Source organism: Ranitomeya variabilis, chromosome 3, assembly GCF_051348905.1.
Source record: "Ranitomeya variabilis isolate aRanVar5 chromosome 3, aRanVar5.hap1, whole genome shotgun sequence".
Classification (NCBI taxonomy): domain Eukaryota; kingdom Metazoa; phylum Chordata; class Amphibia; order Anura; family Dendrobatidae; genus Ranitomeya; species Ranitomeya variabilis.
In genome coordinates this window covers 655,344,249-655,363,483 of record NC_135234.1, presented here as the reverse complement: position 1 = coordinate 655,363,483, position 19,235 = coordinate 655,344,249, and the positions used below count along the sequence as shown (strand labels likewise).

At 45.6% G+C, this 19,235-nt stretch overlaps 1 protein-coding gene across 3 annotated transcripts in view; it reads left to right on the top strand.

Annotated features, from left to right (window-relative positions):
* The window catches only part of AGAP2 (ArfGAP with GTPase domain, ankyrin repeat and PH domain 2), a 405,703-nt gene that overhangs the window by 352,818 nt on the left and 33,650 nt on the right, over positions 1-19,235 (top strand). For all 3 annotated transcript variants that reach the window (XM_077297782.1, XM_077297781.1, XM_077297780.1), the window contains exons 7-9: positions 2,137-2,243; positions 2,454-2,606; positions 5,860-5,946. In XM_077297782.1, coding sequence (XP_077153897.1) covers positions 2,137-2,243; positions 2,454-2,606; positions 5,860-5,946 — 347 coding nt within the window. The remainder of the gene's footprint in view (positions 1-2,136; positions 2,244-2,453; positions 2,607-5,859; positions 5,947-19,235) is intronic.

The following is a 19,235-nucleotide window of genomic DNA, read 5'->3' as shown; positions in this document are numbered from 1 at the left end:
AAAATAAAACAATAAAAAATCAAATATATACATATTTGTTATCGCCACATTCAGAATCGCCCGATCTATCAATATAAAAAAAGAATTGACCCAATTACTAAACAACGTAACGAGAAAAAAGTCAAAATGCCCAAATTATGTTTTTTTGGTCACCACAGCATTGCATTAAAATGCAATAACGGGTGTTCAAAAGATCGTATCTAGACCAAAATGGTATCATTAAAAACATCAGCTTGGCACGCAAAAAATAAGCCCTCACCCAACCTGAGATCACGAAAAATGGAGACGCTACGGGTATCGGAAATGTCACAATTTTTTTTAACAAAGTTTTTAATTTTTTTTCACCACTTAAATGAAAAAGAACCTGTTTGGCATCTATGAACTTGTAATGGCATTTAGTGAACATGGTAAAAAAAAATAAAAATACTGTGGGATTGCACTTTTTTGCAATTTCACAGCAGTTGGAATTTTTTTCCCGTTTTCCAGTAAATGATATGTTAAAACCAATGGTGGTGTCTTTCAAAAGAACAACTCGTCCCGCAAGCATCAAACCCTCGCATGGCCATTTGGACCAAAAAAATAAAAAAGTTATGGCTCTGAGAAGAAGGGGAGCAAAAAGTGAAAATGCAAAACCAAAAATACCTCTGGATATTAAGGGATTAAGCTTTTTCTAGTATAGAGAAGTCATAGTTATATTTTTATATTTTTATTATTTGTTTATGCACTTGCAGCGCCCCAGAGTCCTGGTCGTTGCAGTAATGTCGCTCGTCCACCAGGGGGAGTGATATTACGTCTGATGGTACTAAAGGAGTTCACCTTGCCAGGTATCACAGTCACACACTACACTTCACACTCCAGTCCACCAGGGGGAGCCTTGCTTCTATCTATTAGGGCACTCCTCACACACGGGTAAAACTGGTGGGTTGGATAGGAAGTCAGAGAGAAGCAGACTGGGTTTCGACCCGATAACATCGAGTCGGAAGCTGCCTGGGTTAGACCCAGAGAGGACCTGCACGAGATAGAGCGTTACGGAGCTGCGCCTGCACCCCATTGCGGCAGCATCCTAAGAGAGGCCACAAAGTGAAGTATATTGTGGAGAGTGAGAAACGAAGTCACAGCACAAGGAGACAATACCGGGAGGAGTCCTGCCCCGAGATCGGCAGCCTCCTTCCGAGGCGCATAGCCGGTGGCCGGAACACCGAGGGAGTAATTGACTCTACGTATTACTTCAGAGACCAGCAGGACAGTCGATTCCAAGTTGGCTGCCCGACCTTAATACCTAAGAAGACACAGAGGCAAATTGTGGGAGAGGGGCGTCTCTAGGGTCCCTATAAATAAGCTCCAGGCCTACCCCGTCATATGGGTTGTCCTATCCATACCATCTGGGGGACAAAGAGAGCGAACATCAGAAACATCCACGAAAGTTGTGAGGACTATCCCGTGGTGCTCAGCAGGGAGGTACTACAACACCCAGGCGCTAGTAGGAAGGCTACTGATTTCCACCTGAGTAAGGGATCTCTGGATGTGCCTTCGGACCGGCTGGACTCTGCCAGCCCTGTGAACGGTACTCTGGACTGTGGATGCTGAAGTCTTCAGTAAAAGGTAAAGAGACTGCAACCTTTGTGTCCTCGTTATTCATTGCTCCTTACCACGTCCACCATCATAACCTACACATCAGAGAAGCCCTGGGGATATACTTCACCTGTGGGAAGGTATACCATCTAGCTGCCATTCCATCACCCCAGTGGACCCCTAAGCAGCGTCGGTCATCCTGACCGAACACCACAGGTGGCGTCACGAACACCAGACAAACTTCACCTTTAATTGGACGCCCCTCAGAAGGGCCACGGACCGGGTCGGGCCACCGTGACATCCCCAGAATCGAGAAGAGACAGACCTGGTGCCGAGTACCCCATTGCCCTTAACGTGCGGGCGCTCCAAATCGTATTTGAATCTCTAGCTCGGAAAAACAGCCCTGACCCTTATAAAATTATGTTAAGAAATTAATTAGCACAGAATTTCAGCCCTGAAAACATGATAGGTGGAGTTTTTTCTTTACAGGTTTAGCTTATATGATGTAGCAGGTAAAGGATGAAATTATATTGCTCTTTATATTATTTTCTTGTATTTTTTCAGTGGCGCAGAAGATACTGGCTCTAAAGCGGCAGCAACAGCTACTGTCATGCAAATCATTACCCAGTTCTCCAAGTCACTCTGGAGGCTCTACTCCATTATCGGTACAGGTAATGAAGCAAGTAATAATGGCGTCTTTGATGATCTGAATCTATTTTCCTTTGAGAACACTTCATTCTTCTATTAGCTCAATTGAAAGACTGTGCTTTTGCTTTCCAAATTTTTCCTGCTGTTTACGATATATCAAGTTCAGGACTTTATGGCCTCTAAAACTGGAATGACATGCCTCTATCAAATTTATATATTTTCCTTGTTTGTAGACGAGCAATGGAGGACCAGGCAACGACTACTCATCTTCCTTACCTTCTACTCCCAACATCAGTCATAGAGAACTGCGTAGCGAGGTGTCAATTGGAGTCAGCACCCCAGGGTCACTCCACCGTGGAGCAAAACGTCGCACAAGTCTTTTTCCCGTGAGTAACAACATCTCAGCATAACTGCGCAGATACTCCCTATTCTTCTATTCTATAGGTTTTTGCAAGAGGAAGAGGACATGAACTGTAGTGTCATTTATTGGAAGTAGCAATTCTAAAAGTTAATATCGACCCTTTATAGGTAATCCATCACCAGGTAATCTAATCTGAAAGCTCCATAATGTAGGAGTAGAGACCCTAATTATAGAGATGTGTCACTTAGCAGGCTGTGTTTTTCTACAATCAGTGTTTTATCAGCAGGAGATTATTACTAGAGGACAACTGTCCCCGTACCTCTCAACCATGCCCGACCACTGGTCTATGTCACTATACAATGTACACAGAAAGCTGTGGTGTGGTCGGGATTACACGCAGCTCAACAGCTTAGCTCTGCTAGATCTGCAACAGAGAAAACTGTGACTCTGTCATAACTGTTAGGCTATGTTCACACAGTGCAGATTATTTGTGGTTTTTTAGCGTTTTTGCGCTATGAAAACGCTATAAAACCGCAAATAATCTGCATACATTAAGCATCCTATCATTTTTAATGAAATCCGCAATTTCTGTGCACATGATGTGCGTTTTTCTGCATGAAAAACGCATTGCGGTAAAAAACCGGACATGCTCATTAATTTTGCGGTTTTTTCGCGGTTTTCCCACTGTCTAATGCATTGGGAAATGTTTGGGGAAAACCGCGTCAAAACCGCGTCAAAAAACGCGTAAAAAACGCGCAAAAAACGCGCTAAAAACGCATGCGGTTTTCATGCGGAAAACCGGCAGAAATGTCAGGATTTTCACAGGAATTTTCTGCATCAATTCCTGAACGTGTGTATGGGGCCTTATACCCACTAAACCAAGGGATACATTGCTGAAATCAGGGTGCTGTCAGATTACATATCAAAAACCTGCTGACATATTGCATTTAAAGAGCTTTCTACATGATTCAGGAAAAGAAGTCAAACCAGAGACTCAATTTTCAGACACATGTTTAGGGAGTGTTTTCCCCTCATCAGTTCAAAGCAGGGAAGCTGATTTGACTGGGTGAGAGACTTTCCTAAGTTGTGTGGCAAGGCCCTTCAAAGGGTCGATATTAACTTATAGGATTTTTACCTACAGTAGGTGGCATTAAACTTACTGCCCTCTTCCTCTTTCAAAAGGCTATTAGCATATTTAAATTCCCAGTGGAGCATTACATGGCCTTTACGTCTCCTTACGCCTAGTTTGCACTCTCCACAAGGAGAAACTTTACCCCTTAGACCTTTTTTCTATAGAATATGTACTGTATCTTACCTTCTCATAATCCCAGCAATATCAGCAACAATTGAGGAGACAGAGAATAATGCTGCTCTGCTTTATTATAAGGGATGAGAGGTGGTACCCACAGCCCAGGATTGAATAGGTGAATCAATAGCCTCATTTTTCTTCTGCTGTGAGACCCACTCTGCTCTCCTTATGCCATAAACTAAAATTTCCATACGACTTATCTGTACAATTGATTATGTGGTTACATGCATGCGAACTACATACCATATATATTACATGCATCCATGCTGCATGCCAGTGTCAAGCATTTCTACAGGTACATGAAATCTATAACAAGCTGAAGGTAAAGATGTGTAATAAATTGCCTCTGTCACGGGAGTACTGGGTAGACTAAGGCTGGTTACCCAGGCCCCTGCGATATCCCTCAGGCTAGGGAAACCCTGTCTGTCCGTTTCCCAGAAGTTACACTGAAGGTGTGCATGTCTGGGCTGCCAGGCCTGACCCTGTCTCCTGTTTCAGCCCTAAGCTGAAACCACCACCCACCACCCAGTGAAGAGACCACACACCAATCCCCACAGAAAGCACAGACAGGGAAAACTGAAAAACGCACCACGCCACAGACACACAGGAATACACTATAATGTGCACAGGGCAAAACAAATACAAATAGAAAGGAGGAATATGACAAAGGATAATACACCACCAGATACGATATTTCTTCTCCTAGACCACCACTCCAGACCGAGATCACCAGGCACAAGACACAAGCTATAATCGGCGACGCCCAAAGTCCAGCATGACTATTTAAAGGCCGTGGGCGTGACCCAGCCTCCAACCAAATTACCAGCTAGATTAACCCTGAGCAAGCTGGATAAAGTCTAGCCGACGCCACTGAGCGTGTAGTGGACGTAAGTGGAATTACCGCTGTCTGTCGGACGCCCTAGTGTGAACAGCGTCCGACATGACAGCCTCCTACCGAAATCTTCTGCACTGTTGTCTCCTCACTCATTCCGATGTCTACGAACCAACAAAGCCACCATTGGTGATGTACAATTAGTAGTGTCCCATAATGCTGTCACAATAGCTGATTCTGGGGTCCAAAGCTGCTTTGAAACATTATTGTGAACGAGTGTTTCTAGTAATGCTCGTTTCATGATAATCTTGCCATCAAAACAGGCTGTCGATCACCCCATGAATGAGCAAAATGCTCGCTAACCGAGGTGAAATAACCTTTTGTGCTAAACAGTATATGGTGCTGTGGTGTTCTGCTCCATACTCTGCATATATCCGGCCTCTGAGGAAGCTGATATCAGCAGAGTGGTAGGGAGCTGGATGTCCGGGCCCCACTGATCTGATATTGATGACTTATCCAGGGGAGAGGTTATCAATATCAAAGTGGTGGAAAAACCCTTTAAAATGGTATAAGAATCTCCAGTCTTTTTGTGGCTTAGGTAAGGTATAACTATAGAATCTTGTACAATAGGCTGTGTACATATTCTGTCCAATATAAACGTATTAAGTAAGGATTGAGTCTAATTATGCACAATAATTGTCAGCTAATACATGAATGATAAACCTAATGTTCTATAAATGTCTTTTGTACATCTGCTAATATGGACATAAAAGCTGTAATTTCAGGATGTTTATATCTCTTATATCTAAAATGGAAAAAGCTAATTTTAACCCTAACCTGTTTTACAAAAGCTTTGTGCTCGGTTATGGCCTGGTAGGTTCGGGGGGGAATATGACTAATGTGGTTTAGAACAGGTAACGATTCAGCTCTAGCGCTCTGCTGAGCATATTGAATATACAATGTGATTGAGGAGTAGCCTTGTCAAATCAATCACTGCTGAACTAAAGCTAGTCCCAAATGAACGCACTGTGGGGCCGTCCTGAGCACTGATACTCTGCTGCGCTGCTGCTATCATTCTCTATTTTTTATTACACAAGACAGGAAAAGAATAATAGTTGAATATTCTATTTATTGCAGAACCGAAGAGGAAGTGACATGGAAAAGAGGAGTTTTGACAGTCGAGGCGAAGTCAGTGGAACTGGTCGAGCTCTTCCAATAAAGCAGGTACGTAAAGTAAAACGTGCACAGATCTAGCAAAGTGTCTCAGGCCCAAGAACTGATATACAGTAGGGAAAAAAAGTATTTAGTCAGCCACCAATTGTGCAAGTTCTTCCACTTAAAAAGCTGAGAGAGGCCTTTAATTGACATCATAGGTAGACCTCAACTATGAGAGTCAAAATGAGAACACAAATCCAGAAAATCATGTTGTCTGATTTGGCAAGATTTATTTTGCAAATAATGGTGGAAAATAAATATTTGCTTATTAACAAAAGTTCATCTCAATATTCTGTGTTATATCCTTTGTTGGCAATGACAGTGGTCAATCGTTTTCTGTAAGTCTTCACAAGGTTGGCACACACTGTTGGTGGTATGTTGACCCATTCCTCCATGCAGATCTCCTCTAGAGCAGTGATGTTTTGGGCCTGTCGTGGGGCAACACAGACTTTCAACTCTCTCCAAAGGTTTTCTATGGGGTTGAGATCTGGAGACTGGCTAGGCCACTCCAGGATCTTCATTTGCTTCTTATGAAGCAACTCCTTCGTAAAGTTTGCAGGCATGTAAACAAACATGCTCATCCAGGAGACCTACCTTCCTGTCCCGCTTTGCAGGGGTGATCAGGACACCACTCTTGAAGCCAAAACAGTGCGAACAGGTAATCAGCTGGATTGCACATAATGCTTCCTGTATGTTTCCCAGCACCACCCTGTCTTTCACATGGTCCACTCTTACAAGCCAAGAGTCTGGATCACATAATCCTCACCCTGATTCTCCTCCTTTCTCCCACCATAGCGATTCCCAGGAGACAAGTGATCCCACACTCAGAAACTCTGAGGAACTCTTTACATTTCCATTTATTGATTTCGGCTTCTCGCCCTGCACGTTTCAAGAGGGACATGAGGAGCTAGGGTAGAATGATGCCCAAATATTTGAGCAGCCTCAACAAGAAGAAGACAACTGTGGAGAATGGAAATTAGTGTCTCAAGAAGTAAATGAAGATGACACAGTTGCCAACAAGTGATTTTGTTAAGTCAACAAGTCAGGAGGACCAGAGTGCGGAAGTGAAAGACAATTAATTCACTAACCCAACGTGAAAAGGTGCCATTCAGAGCAAGGCATGCAGCGCAGAGGGAGAGGGATCCACAGCACCTCAACAGGCAGGAAGAGGCAGTGGGGTGGTCAGAAGAAGAAGGCAGGCAACTGTTCTCCAGAGCACCCACACACGTCAAGTTCCCATGCCAAGAGTTAAGTGCTCCCAAGTGTGGTGCTTTTTTAAAGAAAATGCGAGCGATAAAAGAATGGTCATATGCAACCTGCATACTCAGGAACATGTCATCAAAGCACTCGACTAGGTGGGCCAAACGCCTGGGTCCACAATCAGTGTCTGCAGGTGACACCACTGCCTCTTTCCCTGTGCTATGTGCTTGCCAATCCCCTGTCCATGACGCAAGCACGGATGCCTCCTGCCCTGCGCCTGTCGTTGCACATTCATGGTAACACAAAACCCATTCTTAATTAAAATAAAGACACAAAGCCTCAAATTGGAAATCAATGGCCGTGGTGTTTATTTAGGGTGACATGAAATAAATTAATTTAATATTACCAATAAATATCTTAATAAATAAATTAATACCAAGAATTTCATAAATTAATTAAATAACACCAATAAATAACTGAAACAATCCACCCAATAGTTGGGCGATTTTACCCTCAAATAAACAACCACGACAAGGAAGGGAACACAAAAATAGGGAGGGTGGGCGGGATCTTCTCTCTTCATTAACGATATGAGGTAAACTGAGGTAAAGCTGTCTATTTATAGACAGAATTCTTCCTGCTCTTTTACAGCTGACCAATGAAAAGGCATAAAAAGAGCGCCAACCAACCAGAAATAACCAGCTCGTGTTACCACAGCTTTACTCATTTAACCCTAAAAATTCATATCACAAACCAACCAATATAAAAACCAAAGTGATAATTAAAGTAAGAAATAACAATTAAACTGTAGGGTCTGTGTTCCCATGAGACCTCCCCGCATACTTGGCTTCAGGGGAGGGCTTCCACTAGAACCATCAGCAATCACGTTCAATTCCTTATCCCAGCACAGTGTGCACCTGTCTCTACCCCAGGCATTGGAGCACAAGAGAAAGTACCCAGCCACCCACCCACAGGCCCAAACACTAAACAGCCACATTTCCAGATTGCTTCCCAGGAAATCTGTATTGAGTGAAGACAGACTTTCCCATTACCGAGATAGATGGCAGTTGCCATGTAGATGGAAGGAGGGAGGAGATAGAGGCAGAGCTCCACCCTCTTCCTCTCCCTCCTGTCTGCATAGGATATTATCAGTATCAGCTGCCATCTCCTATCTCAGTATTGGGACAGCCTGTCTTCACTCAATAAAAAATTAACCTCAGAATTGACAAGTTTTACAATTAAAAAAGTAAATGAAGAAAATACAAATCTAAATCAAATCAATATTTGGTGTGACCACTTTTTGGAGGCAATTCATCGAGACTGTCAATTTTCTTAACAATCTTGAGGGGGCATTTTGGAACATACAGTCCTGATTCATTACAAGGCGCACGCCATTAATGAATGACGCGAGGTGCGTAGTGGCGTGCGCCTCTGTGCACCTTGCCATAAGTCTTATTCCAGCGTCTGCAGGAGTAAAATTTGTCATCATGCATTTTATGAGTGGGGTTTGCCACACCCTCATCCAGTCCCAGATCTGCCCACTTTGAGGTGGTGCAAAAATGGAGTGAAAACTCCAGAAGTTGCATTTTTTCTACACAGCCTCATGTTTTAAATTTATTTTTAGCCAGAAATCCGGGGAAAAAGCTTTAATGAATTGCCCCCTTTGTATTCAAAGCAGCAGCAAAGCACTGGTTTTCCAGTTACACTTGCACACAGGTTTTGATTTTGAATGAACCCTGTAGGGAGGTTGTTCCAAACATCTTGAAAAACTAACCACAGATCTTATGTGGATGTAGGCTTGTGTACATCCTTCTGTTTTTTATTTATGTAATGCCACACAACGATGTTAAGATCAGGGCTCTGTGGGGGCCTTGTCATCACTTCCAGGACTCCTCTTTCTTTGTTATGCTGAAAATAGCTCTTAATGACATCGGCTGTATGTTTGGGGTAGTTGTCCTGCTGCGGAATAAATTTGAAGCCAATCACACGCCTCCTTCATTGCATTGCACCATGGATAAAGATGTGCTAGTGTAATATATATATATATATATATATATATATATATATATATATATATACACACTAGCTATTGAACCCATTCTATGCCCGGGTGGCGAGCATTTATATTGGTATATGGTCTCCATCCTGGTATGTGCTGCTCCCATCTTGCTCTCCCATCCTGTCATGTGCTGCTCCATCCTGCGCCCCCATCCTGTCATGTGCTGCTCCATCCCGCGTCCCCATCCTGTCATGTGCTCCCATCCTGCGCCCCCATCCTGTCATATGCTGCTCCATCCTACACCCCCATCATGTCATGTGTGTGCCCCCATTCTGTCATGTGCTGCTCCCATCCTGTGCCCCCATTCTGTCATGTGCTGCTCCCATCCTGTCATGTGCTCCCATCCTGCGCCCCATGCTGTCATGTGCTCCCATCCTGCACCCCATCCTGCCATGTGTGCGCCCCCATTCTGTCATGTGCTGCTCCCATCGTGCACAATCATTCTGTCATGTGCTGCTCCCATCCCGCACCCCCATTCTGTCATGTGCTGCTCCCATCCCGTGCCCCCATTCTATCATGTGCTGCTCCCATCCTGCGCCCCCATTCTGTTGTAATGTGCTGCACCCATTCTGCCTGTTCCTGTTTCCATTCTGCCATATGTTGCTCCCATCTTTCTCTCTCCGGCTCTACTGCCCGAGTGTGGCTGTGCTGAGTGCGGGCGGCTGTGCTGAGTGCGGGCGGCTGTGCTGAGTGCGGGCGGCTGTGCTGAGTGCAGGCGGCTGTGCGTGGCTGTGCTGAGTGCGGGCGGCTGTGCGTGGCGGTGCTGACTGCGGGCGGCTGTGCGTGGCGGTGCTGAGTGCAGGCGGCTGTGCGTGGCGGTGCTGAGTGCGGACGGCTGTGCGTGGCGGTGCTGAGTGCGGGTGGCTGTGCGTGGCGGTGCTGAGTGCGGGCGGCTGTGCTGAGTGCGGGCGGCTGTGGTGAGAGCGGGCGGCTGTGCGTGGCGGTGCTGAGTGCGGGCGGCTGTGGTGAGTGCGGGCGACTGTGCGTGGTGGTGCTGAGTGCGGGCGGCTGTGCATGGCGGTGCTGAGTGCGGGCGGCTGTGCTGAGTGCGGGCGGCTGTGCGTGGCGGTGCTGAGTGTGGGCGGCAGTGCGTGGCGGTGCTGAGTGCGGGCGGCTGTGCGTGGCGGTGCTGAATGCAGGCGGCTGTGCATGGCGGTGCTGAGTGCGGGCGGCTGTGCGTGGCTGTGCTGAGTGCCGGCGGCTGTGCGTGGCTGTGCTGAGTGCCGGCGGCTGTGCGTGGCTGTGCTGAGTGCCGGCGGCTGTGCGTGGCTGTGCTGAGTGACGGCGGCTGTGCTGAGTGCCGGCGGCTGTGCGTGGCTGTGCTGAGTGCCGGCGGCTGTGCGTGGCTGTGCTGAGTGCCGGCGGCTGTGCTGAGTGCCGGCGGCTGTGCATGGCTGTGCTGAGTGCCGGCAGCTGTGCGTGGCTGTGCTGAGTGCGGGCGGCTGTGCGTGGCTGTGCTGAGTGCCTGCGGCTGTGTGTGGCTGTGCTGAGTGTGGGCAGCTGTGCGTGGCTGTGCTGAGTGCCGGCGGCTGTGCTGAGTGCCGGCGGCTGTGCGTGGCTGTGCTGAGTGCCGGCGGCTGTGCGTGGCTGTGCTGAGTGCCGGCGGCTGTGCATGGCTGTGCTGAGTGCAGGCAGCTGTGCGTGGCTGTGCTGAGTGCCGGCGGCTGTGCTGAGTGCCGGCGGCTGTGCGTGGCTGTGCTGAGTGCCGGCGGCTGTGCGTGGCTGTGCTGAGTGCGGGCGGCTGTGCGTGGCGGTGGTGAGTGCGGGCGGCTGTGCGTGGCGGTGGTGAGTGCGGGCGGCTGTGCGTGGCTGTGCTGAGTGCGGGCGGCTGTGCGTGGCTGTGCTGAGTGCGGGCGACTGTGCGTGGCTGTGGTGAGTGCGGGCGGCTGTGCGTGGCTGTGCTGGGCGCCGCGTGCTGGGGGCCTGAGCAGGCGGGGACACCGGCGCGCTGTGGGGGTCAGGTGCCGGAGTCGCCACTAGCTCAGGCCCCTGGCACTTGCTATATTTACCTGTCCTCCGTTCCATCGATGCACACTGCTCTGTCCTCCACATCCTCTGGCTGTGACTGTTCAGTCAGAGGGCGGCGCGCATTAGGCGCGTCATCGTGCCCTCTGAACTGAACGTCACAGGCAGAGGATGTGGAGGACAGAGCAGTGCACATCGATGGAACGGAGGACAGGTAAATATAACATACTCACCCTCCTGGCTCGTCCCTGCTTCTCCGTTGGAGATCGCGATGTGCGTTCAGTGCTTACGCATACCGCGATCTCCTGGGAGCGTCACTCTGTGGGGTCCAGACTGCGCCGGCGCTTGCGCAGTCTATAAAGGCTTCGGACAGAGTGACGCTCCCAGCGTTATATTATAGATACATATGGACAGACAATATGTATAGATATTGTGTTATGTAAAGGGTTAATATATGCCCACTATGCAGGGATTAATGTCTCTCTTGGTACATGCTATTTTGTTACCATTCGATTAGCTAATGTACTGGCATAATTCAGTAGCGGATGACAAACACCCACACAGCCTCTCTCTAGTGAACACCTTAATTGTTACAGTTCCCTTCTGCAAAGAATGTTAAATGGAGAGAGAATGCTAGTACAGAGTAGAAAGCTATATTTTATTCTTTTATCGCTCAGCTACCCGCTGCTTCTTGTGGGAAGAGCTACCGCAAGGAAAACCCACACATTCCAATTGAATCCTTCCACAAAGGAGAGCGGCAAGTCATTGTGGCTGGGTTAGCAATGTGCAGTTGGCTTTTATCGAGCTGGAGAAAAAATCAGACTCGCTGGGTTGTTGTGTGGGTGAGAGATGTTTTGTGTCACCGAAGGGACAGGATGCATTGGAAATCTGTTCACTTCTGAAAAACCAATGAAGAGACAGGGAATCTAATAATAGAGGACATGACGGTTAATTGGAACATCAAAAAATGTTTAGTTGATTGTCTAATGTTTATGGTCTTATATAGTCCAAAGAGGAAATTCTAGGTTGTAAAGAACTGTATAAGTTTTAGCCTTGTCAAAGAAATTGATACTGTATTACAGGCCAAATCTTTGCTGTCAACGTCCCTATAATACATTGCTCAAAAAAACTAAGGGAATACTTGGACATCACAGTATAACCTCCCAAGTCAATTAAGCCTAAGGGTACCATCACACAGTGCCATTTTCATCGCTACGACGGCATGATTCGTGACGTTCTAGCGATATCGTTACGATATCGTAGTGTCTGACACGCTACTGCGATCCGGATCCCCGCTGAGAATCGTACGTCGTAGCAGATCGTTTGAAACTTTCTTTCGTCGTCTAGTGTCCCGCTGTGGCGGCATGATTGCATCGTGTGACACAGGTTGTATACGATGTGCGCACAGTAACCAACGGCTTCTACATCGCAAATACGTCATGAAATTATCGCTCCAGCGCCGTGTATTGCAACGTGTGACCGCAGTCTACGACGCTGGAGCGATAATCATACGACGCTGCAACGTCACGAATCGTGCCGTCGTAGCGATGAAAATGGCACTGTGTGACGGTACCCTAAGGGAATTAAAGCTCTACTGTTGTGAATCAATTCCACCTGCTGTGATGGAAATAAAAATAACAACAGAAGCACTGGAGAGGCAACAGAGAGAGAACCTGCAAACATGGAATGGAAATGCATATGGTGGCCACATACAATTACTCTCCTCAGACATTAGGCGTGCATACAGACACATAAAACCATACACACTACTGTATTACATTATTTGTTGCCGAGATGAATTTCATGCAAATTTGATCCTTCTGTGACTTGAAGGAGTTGGCCACTACTTTTTCATTGATGGCTGATCATTAGGATAGGTAATCAATATCTGATCGGTAGGGGTGCAACACCCGGCATCTCTACCAATCAGCTGTTATCAGCAGTGATGGTCGGAAGTTCTCAGATGCTGCCAAAGGACAGCACCTACAAGAGTTGTTACTGTGCTGCTGTGCTATTGCACAATCTGAGAACATTCGGCCGGCACTGGTAATAGCTGATTGTCAGGAATGCCAGGTGTTCCACCCCCACTAATCAAATGTAGATGACTTATCATTGGGAGAGGCCATCACAAAAAAGTTGTGTCCAACTTCTTTAATTGTTTTACTTTGATGTTAAGTGATCTCTATGAATTACATAATGTATATATATGTATATACATACATACAGTTGTGCTCAAAATTTTTCATACCCCGGCAGACTTTTTGCTTTCTTGGGCCTTTTTTCAGATAATATGAATGATAACACTATTTTTCCACTCATGATTAGTGCTTGGGTGAAGCCACTTATTGTCAAACTACTGTGTTTTCTCTTTTTAAATCATAATGACAACCCAAAACATTCAAATGACCCTGATCAAAAGTTTACATACCCTGGTGATTTTGGCCTGAAAACACGCACAGAAGTTGACACAAATGGGCTTGTATTCCTACTAAAGGTAACATCCTCACCTGTGACCTGTTTGCTTGTAATCATTGTGTGTGTGCATAAAAGCTGAGTGAGTTTCTGGGATCCAGACAGATTCTTGCATAATTTATATATATGTTGACCTCTCTCCAAATGTAACATCTATGGTTGTGGCCAAAAAGTTAAATTTTGGTCTCATCACTCCAAATTACTTTCTTCCCGAAGTTTTGAGGCTTGTCTCTGTGCTGTTTTGCGTATTGTAGGCGAGCTACTTTGTGGCATTTGCGCAGTAATGGCTTTCTTCTGGTGAATCGACCATACAGCCCAGTTTTCTTCAAGTTCCTCCTTATTGTGCATCTTGAAACAGCCACACCGCTAGTTTTCAGAGAGTCATGTATTTCAGCTGGTGTTATTTGTGGGTTTTTCTTTGCATCAAGAACAATTTTTCTGGCAGTTGTGGATGACATTTTTGTTGGTCTACCTGACCGTGTTTTTGTTTTTACAAAGCCCGATTTTTGTTAATCACAGTTTGAACACTGCTGACTGGCATTATTAATTCCTTGGATAACTTTTTGTATCCCTTTCCTGTTTCATACAGTTCAACTACTTTTTCCAGTAGATCTGTTCACAATTCTTTTGCTTTCCCTATGACTCACAATCCTGAAACATCAGTGTCTGGATGAAAGATGCAAGAAACTGCATCCCAGAAACTCACTCAGCTTTTAAGCACACACACTGATTACAAGCAAACAGGTCACAGGTGAGGATGTTACCTTTATTAGCCATTCAAACCCATTTGTGTCATCTTCTGTGCATGTTTTCAAGCCAAAATCACCAGGGTATGTAAACTTTTGATCATGGTCATTTGGATGTTTTGGGTTGTCATTATGATTTAAAAAGAGAAAACACATTATTTTGACAATAAATGGCTTCAACCAACCACTAACCATGAGTGGAGAAAAAGTGTTATCATTCATATTCTCTGAAAAAAGGCCAAGAAAGTAAAAATTCTGCCGGGGTATGTAAACCTTTGAGAACAACTGTATATACACTCACCGGCCACTTTATTAGGTACACCATGCTAGTAACGGGTTGGACCCCTTTTGCCTTCAGAACTGCCTCAATTCTTCGTGGCATAGATTCAACAAGGTGCTGGAAGCATTCCTCAGAGATTTTGGTCCATATTGACATGATGGCATCACACAGTTGCCGCAGATTTGTCGGCTGCACATCCCAAAGATGCTCCATACAAGGCAGGATGGATCCATGCTTTCATGTTGTTTACGCCAAATTCTGACCCTACCATCCGAATGTCGCAGCAGAAATCGAGACTCATCAGACCAAGCAACGTTTTTCCAATCTTCTACTGTCCAATTTCGATGAGCTTGTACAAATTGTAGCCTCAGTTTCCTGTTCTTAGCTGAAAGGAGTGGTACCCGGTGTGGTCTTCTGCTGCTGTAGCCCATCTGCCTCAAAGTTCGACGCACTGTGCGTTCAGAGATGCTCTTAGGCCTACCTTTGTTGTAACGGGTGGCGATTTGAGACACTGTTGCCTTTCTATCAGCTCGAACCAGTCTGCCCTTTCTCCTCTGACCTCGGGCATCAACAAGGCATTTCCGCCCACAGAACTGCCGCTCACTGGATTTTTTTTCTTTTTCGGACCATTCTCTGTAAACCCTAGAGATGGTTGTGCGTGAAAATCCCAGTAGATCAGCAGTTTCTGAAATACTCAGACCAGCCCTTCTGGCACCAACAACCATGCCACGTTCAAAGGCACTCAAATCACCTTTCTTCCCCATACTGATGCTCGGTTTGAACTGCAGGAGATTGTCTTGACCATGTCTACATGCCTAAATGCACTGAGTTGCCGCCATGTGATTGGCTGATTAGAAATTAAGTGTTAACAAGAAGTTGGACAGGTGTACCTAATAAAGTGGCCAGTGAGTGTATATATACACAGTGGGTATATGTATCATAGGCATAATTCAAATGTGAGAGACAAAATCTAAAAATAAAAACCATAAAATCACATTTGTATGATTTTCAAATAATTAAATTGCATTTCATTGCATGAAAAAAGTATTTGATCACCTACAAATACAACCCCTCCTACTCTGCACTCATTACCTGTTTTAATTTCACCTGTATAAAAGACAACTGTCCACACACTCAATCAATCACACTCCAAACTCTCCACCATGGCCAAGACCAAAGAGCTGTCTAAGGACACCAGGGACAAAATTGTACACCTGCACAAGGTTGGGATGGATGATACAGGATGATATGGAAGCAGCTTGGTGAGAATGCAACAACTGTTGGCACAATTATTAGAAAATACAAAGAACACAATATGACTGTAAATCTTCCTCGGTCAGGGGCTCTATGCAAGATCTCAGCTCGTGGGGTAAGGATGATTCTGAGAAAGGTCAGGAATCATTCCAGAACTACATAGGAGGACCTGATCAATGACCTGAAGAGAGCTGGGACCACAGTCTCAAACATTACTGTTAGGGTACTGTCACACAGTGCAATTACGATCGATACGACGGTACGATTCGTGACGTTCTAGCGATATCGTTACGATATCGCAGTGTCTGACACGCAGCAGCGATCAGGGACCCTGCTGAGAATCGTACGTCGTAGCAGATCGTTTGAAACTTTCTTTCGTCGCTGGATCTCCCGCTGTCATCGCTGGATCGTTGTGTGTGACAGCGATCCAGCGATGCGTTCGCTGGTAACCAGGGTAAACATCGGGTTACTAAGCGCAGGGCCGCGCTTAGTAACCCGATGTTTACCGTGGTTACCAGCGTAAAAGTAAAAAAAAAAAAAAACCGTACATACTCACCATCTGATGTCTGTCAGGTCCCTTGCAGTCTGCTTCCCGCTCTGACTGTGAGCGCCGGCCGGAAACTGAGAGCAGATCACAGCGGTGACGTCACCGCTGCGCTCTGCTCTCACTGTACGGCTGCACTCAGTCAGAGCGGGAAGCAGACTGCAAGGGACCTGACAGACATCAGATGGTGAGTATGTACGGTTTGTTTTTTTTTACTTTTACGCTGGTAACCACGGTAAACATCGGGTTACTAAGCGCGGCCCTGCGCTTAGTAACCCGATGATTATCCTGGTTACCAGCGAACCTCGGCATCGCTCCAGCGCCGTGATTGCAAAGTGTGACCGCAGTCTACGACGCTGGAGCGATACTCATACGACGCTGCAACGTCACGGATCGTGCCGTCGTAGCGACGAAAATTGCACGGTGTGACAGTACCCTTAGTAGCACACTATGCTATCATGGATTAAAATCATGTAGGGCAGGGGAGTGTCTGGGATGCCATGCTGAGAGGATGTGTGGCTGGAGAGCTCCCTCCAGGCATCTAACAAGGCTCCACAGCTTCATTACAGGACAGGAAACCCTATCCGATGGGCCCCAGGAGAGCCAGGACTCCTGCACATATGGGAGCAGCGTCTGCTGCTCCCGTGACAGCCTTGGATGCATTCCTCCTCAGAGATCTGGCAGGCTCTGTGGTCCGATGCCATCTTGCCACAGAGCTGAGACGGTTACACACAGGAGGAGGATGGTGAGACCAGTGGTTCAGAGGAGCTGCTTTTTCTACCACACGTTTTCCTTCCACTGTTCACTGGCTACAGCCCTCTGTGAACAGCCAGAAGATTTTTTTTGCAATGATCCTTTGTGGCTTACCCACATTGTGGAATGTGTCAATGACTGCCTTCTGGACATCTGTCCAGTCAGCAGTCTTCCCCATGATTGTGGAACCTACTGAAACAGGCTAAGGGACCTTTTAAATGTTTTGGAAGCCTTTGCAAGTGTTTTTTGTCAATTATTCAAATTGACTGAAATAGCAATTTTTTTAAGCCATAATTATCAACATTAACAGAAATAAACACTTGAAATAGATCACTCTATAATGACTCTATATAATATATGAGTTTCACTTTTTGTATTGAAGAACTGAAATAAATTAACTTTTTGGTGATATTCTGATTTTGTGAGAAGCACCTGTAAGCCTGGGGAGTATCTTGTCTGTCCTGTTGAAAAGGCTTTTTTTTCCTTTTTAGGTTTCTCTCTTCCCTGCACGGGCTAAATTCCGAGCTCTACCCAAACAGTATATAGTGTTGGGGTTACATTATTATTATCAAATTACTGATGGGCTCATTTTGCTCCACACGAGTGGAACCCCTTGCCAAGAGTTTTTACTGGGAATTATGGTATTTTTGATTGTTAAAATTTTATAAAATTCAATAAAAATTACAGTTATTATAAAAATAATCTTTCAGGGCACGCAAGGCCCGTTTGAAGTTCACCAATGACCATCGGGATGATTCAGAGCAGGTATGGGTGAAGGTTTTGTGGTCAGATGAGACCAAAATATTACTTTTTTAGTATCAATTTCACTCACCGTGTTTGGAGGAAGAAGAAGGATGAGTACAACTTGAAGAACAAACGTCCCAACCGTGAAGCATGGTGTGGTAAACATGAAACTTTGGGGGTGGTTTTCTGCAAAGGGGACAGGACAATTGTAACGTGTTGAAGGGGAGATGGATGGGGTCATGTATCCCAAGATTTTGGCCAACAACCTCCTTTCCTCAGTGAGAGCATTGAAGATGGGTCATGGCAGGGTCTTCCAGCATGATAATGACCCGAAACACACAGCCAGGGCAACTAAGGAGTGGCTCCATAAGAATCTTTGGAGGGAGCGAAAACTCAATGTAGCCCTGGACATTCTTCTGTAAGTACAGATATTCATTATGCAAACTAGGAGGCAGATCAGTGAGGGATCAGTGACCTGTCAGCATTAGGTATGAATACCTAATCAGAGCACCACATGAAGACCCCCCCACAGGCCCACCCTGGAGCACGAACATATATATATATATATATATATATATATATATATATATATAAAACTGAAAACTGAAAATAAAAATTAAAAAAAACACAAGACGGATTTCATCAACCCAGGTATCATTTTAATCAGTATAATGGTGCCAATCTGACACTGTGGTAGCTTACTGTGCACAATCCTGCTGACAGGTTCACTTTAAGCATGTGAAATGCTGCTCGATGAGATTGAGATCTGGTGATTGATTTGGCCAAAGCAGAATACTCCACTTCTTTACCTTAAAAAGCAGAGTATCGCCCTGTATACTTCCAAATTCATCCAGTTACTTCTGTCTTGTCACATTATCAATAACCACTAGTGACCCAGTGCCTCCACCTTGTTTTACAATGGATAGGTTATGCTTTAGATAATGAGCCATGCCAAGCCTTCTCCATACTTTCTTCTTCCTATCATTCTGGTACAAGTTGAGCTTACTTTCATCTGTCCAAAGACTGCTTTTCCAGAACTGGACTGGCTTCTTTAAATTTTTTGGCAAAATTTTATCTGGCCTTTTTATTTTTAAGACTGATTAATGGTTTGTACCTTGTGATGGTAGATTTAGATACTCAAACAACTACTTACTTCCTGGAGAGTGTCCTTCACTTGGGTAGATGTAGATTATTCACCACTGTTGTCTTCCATGGAAGTCCAGACCTTTTTCTGTACCCAAGCTCTCCAGTGTGCTCTTTTTCTTTTTTGCAGAATGCCCC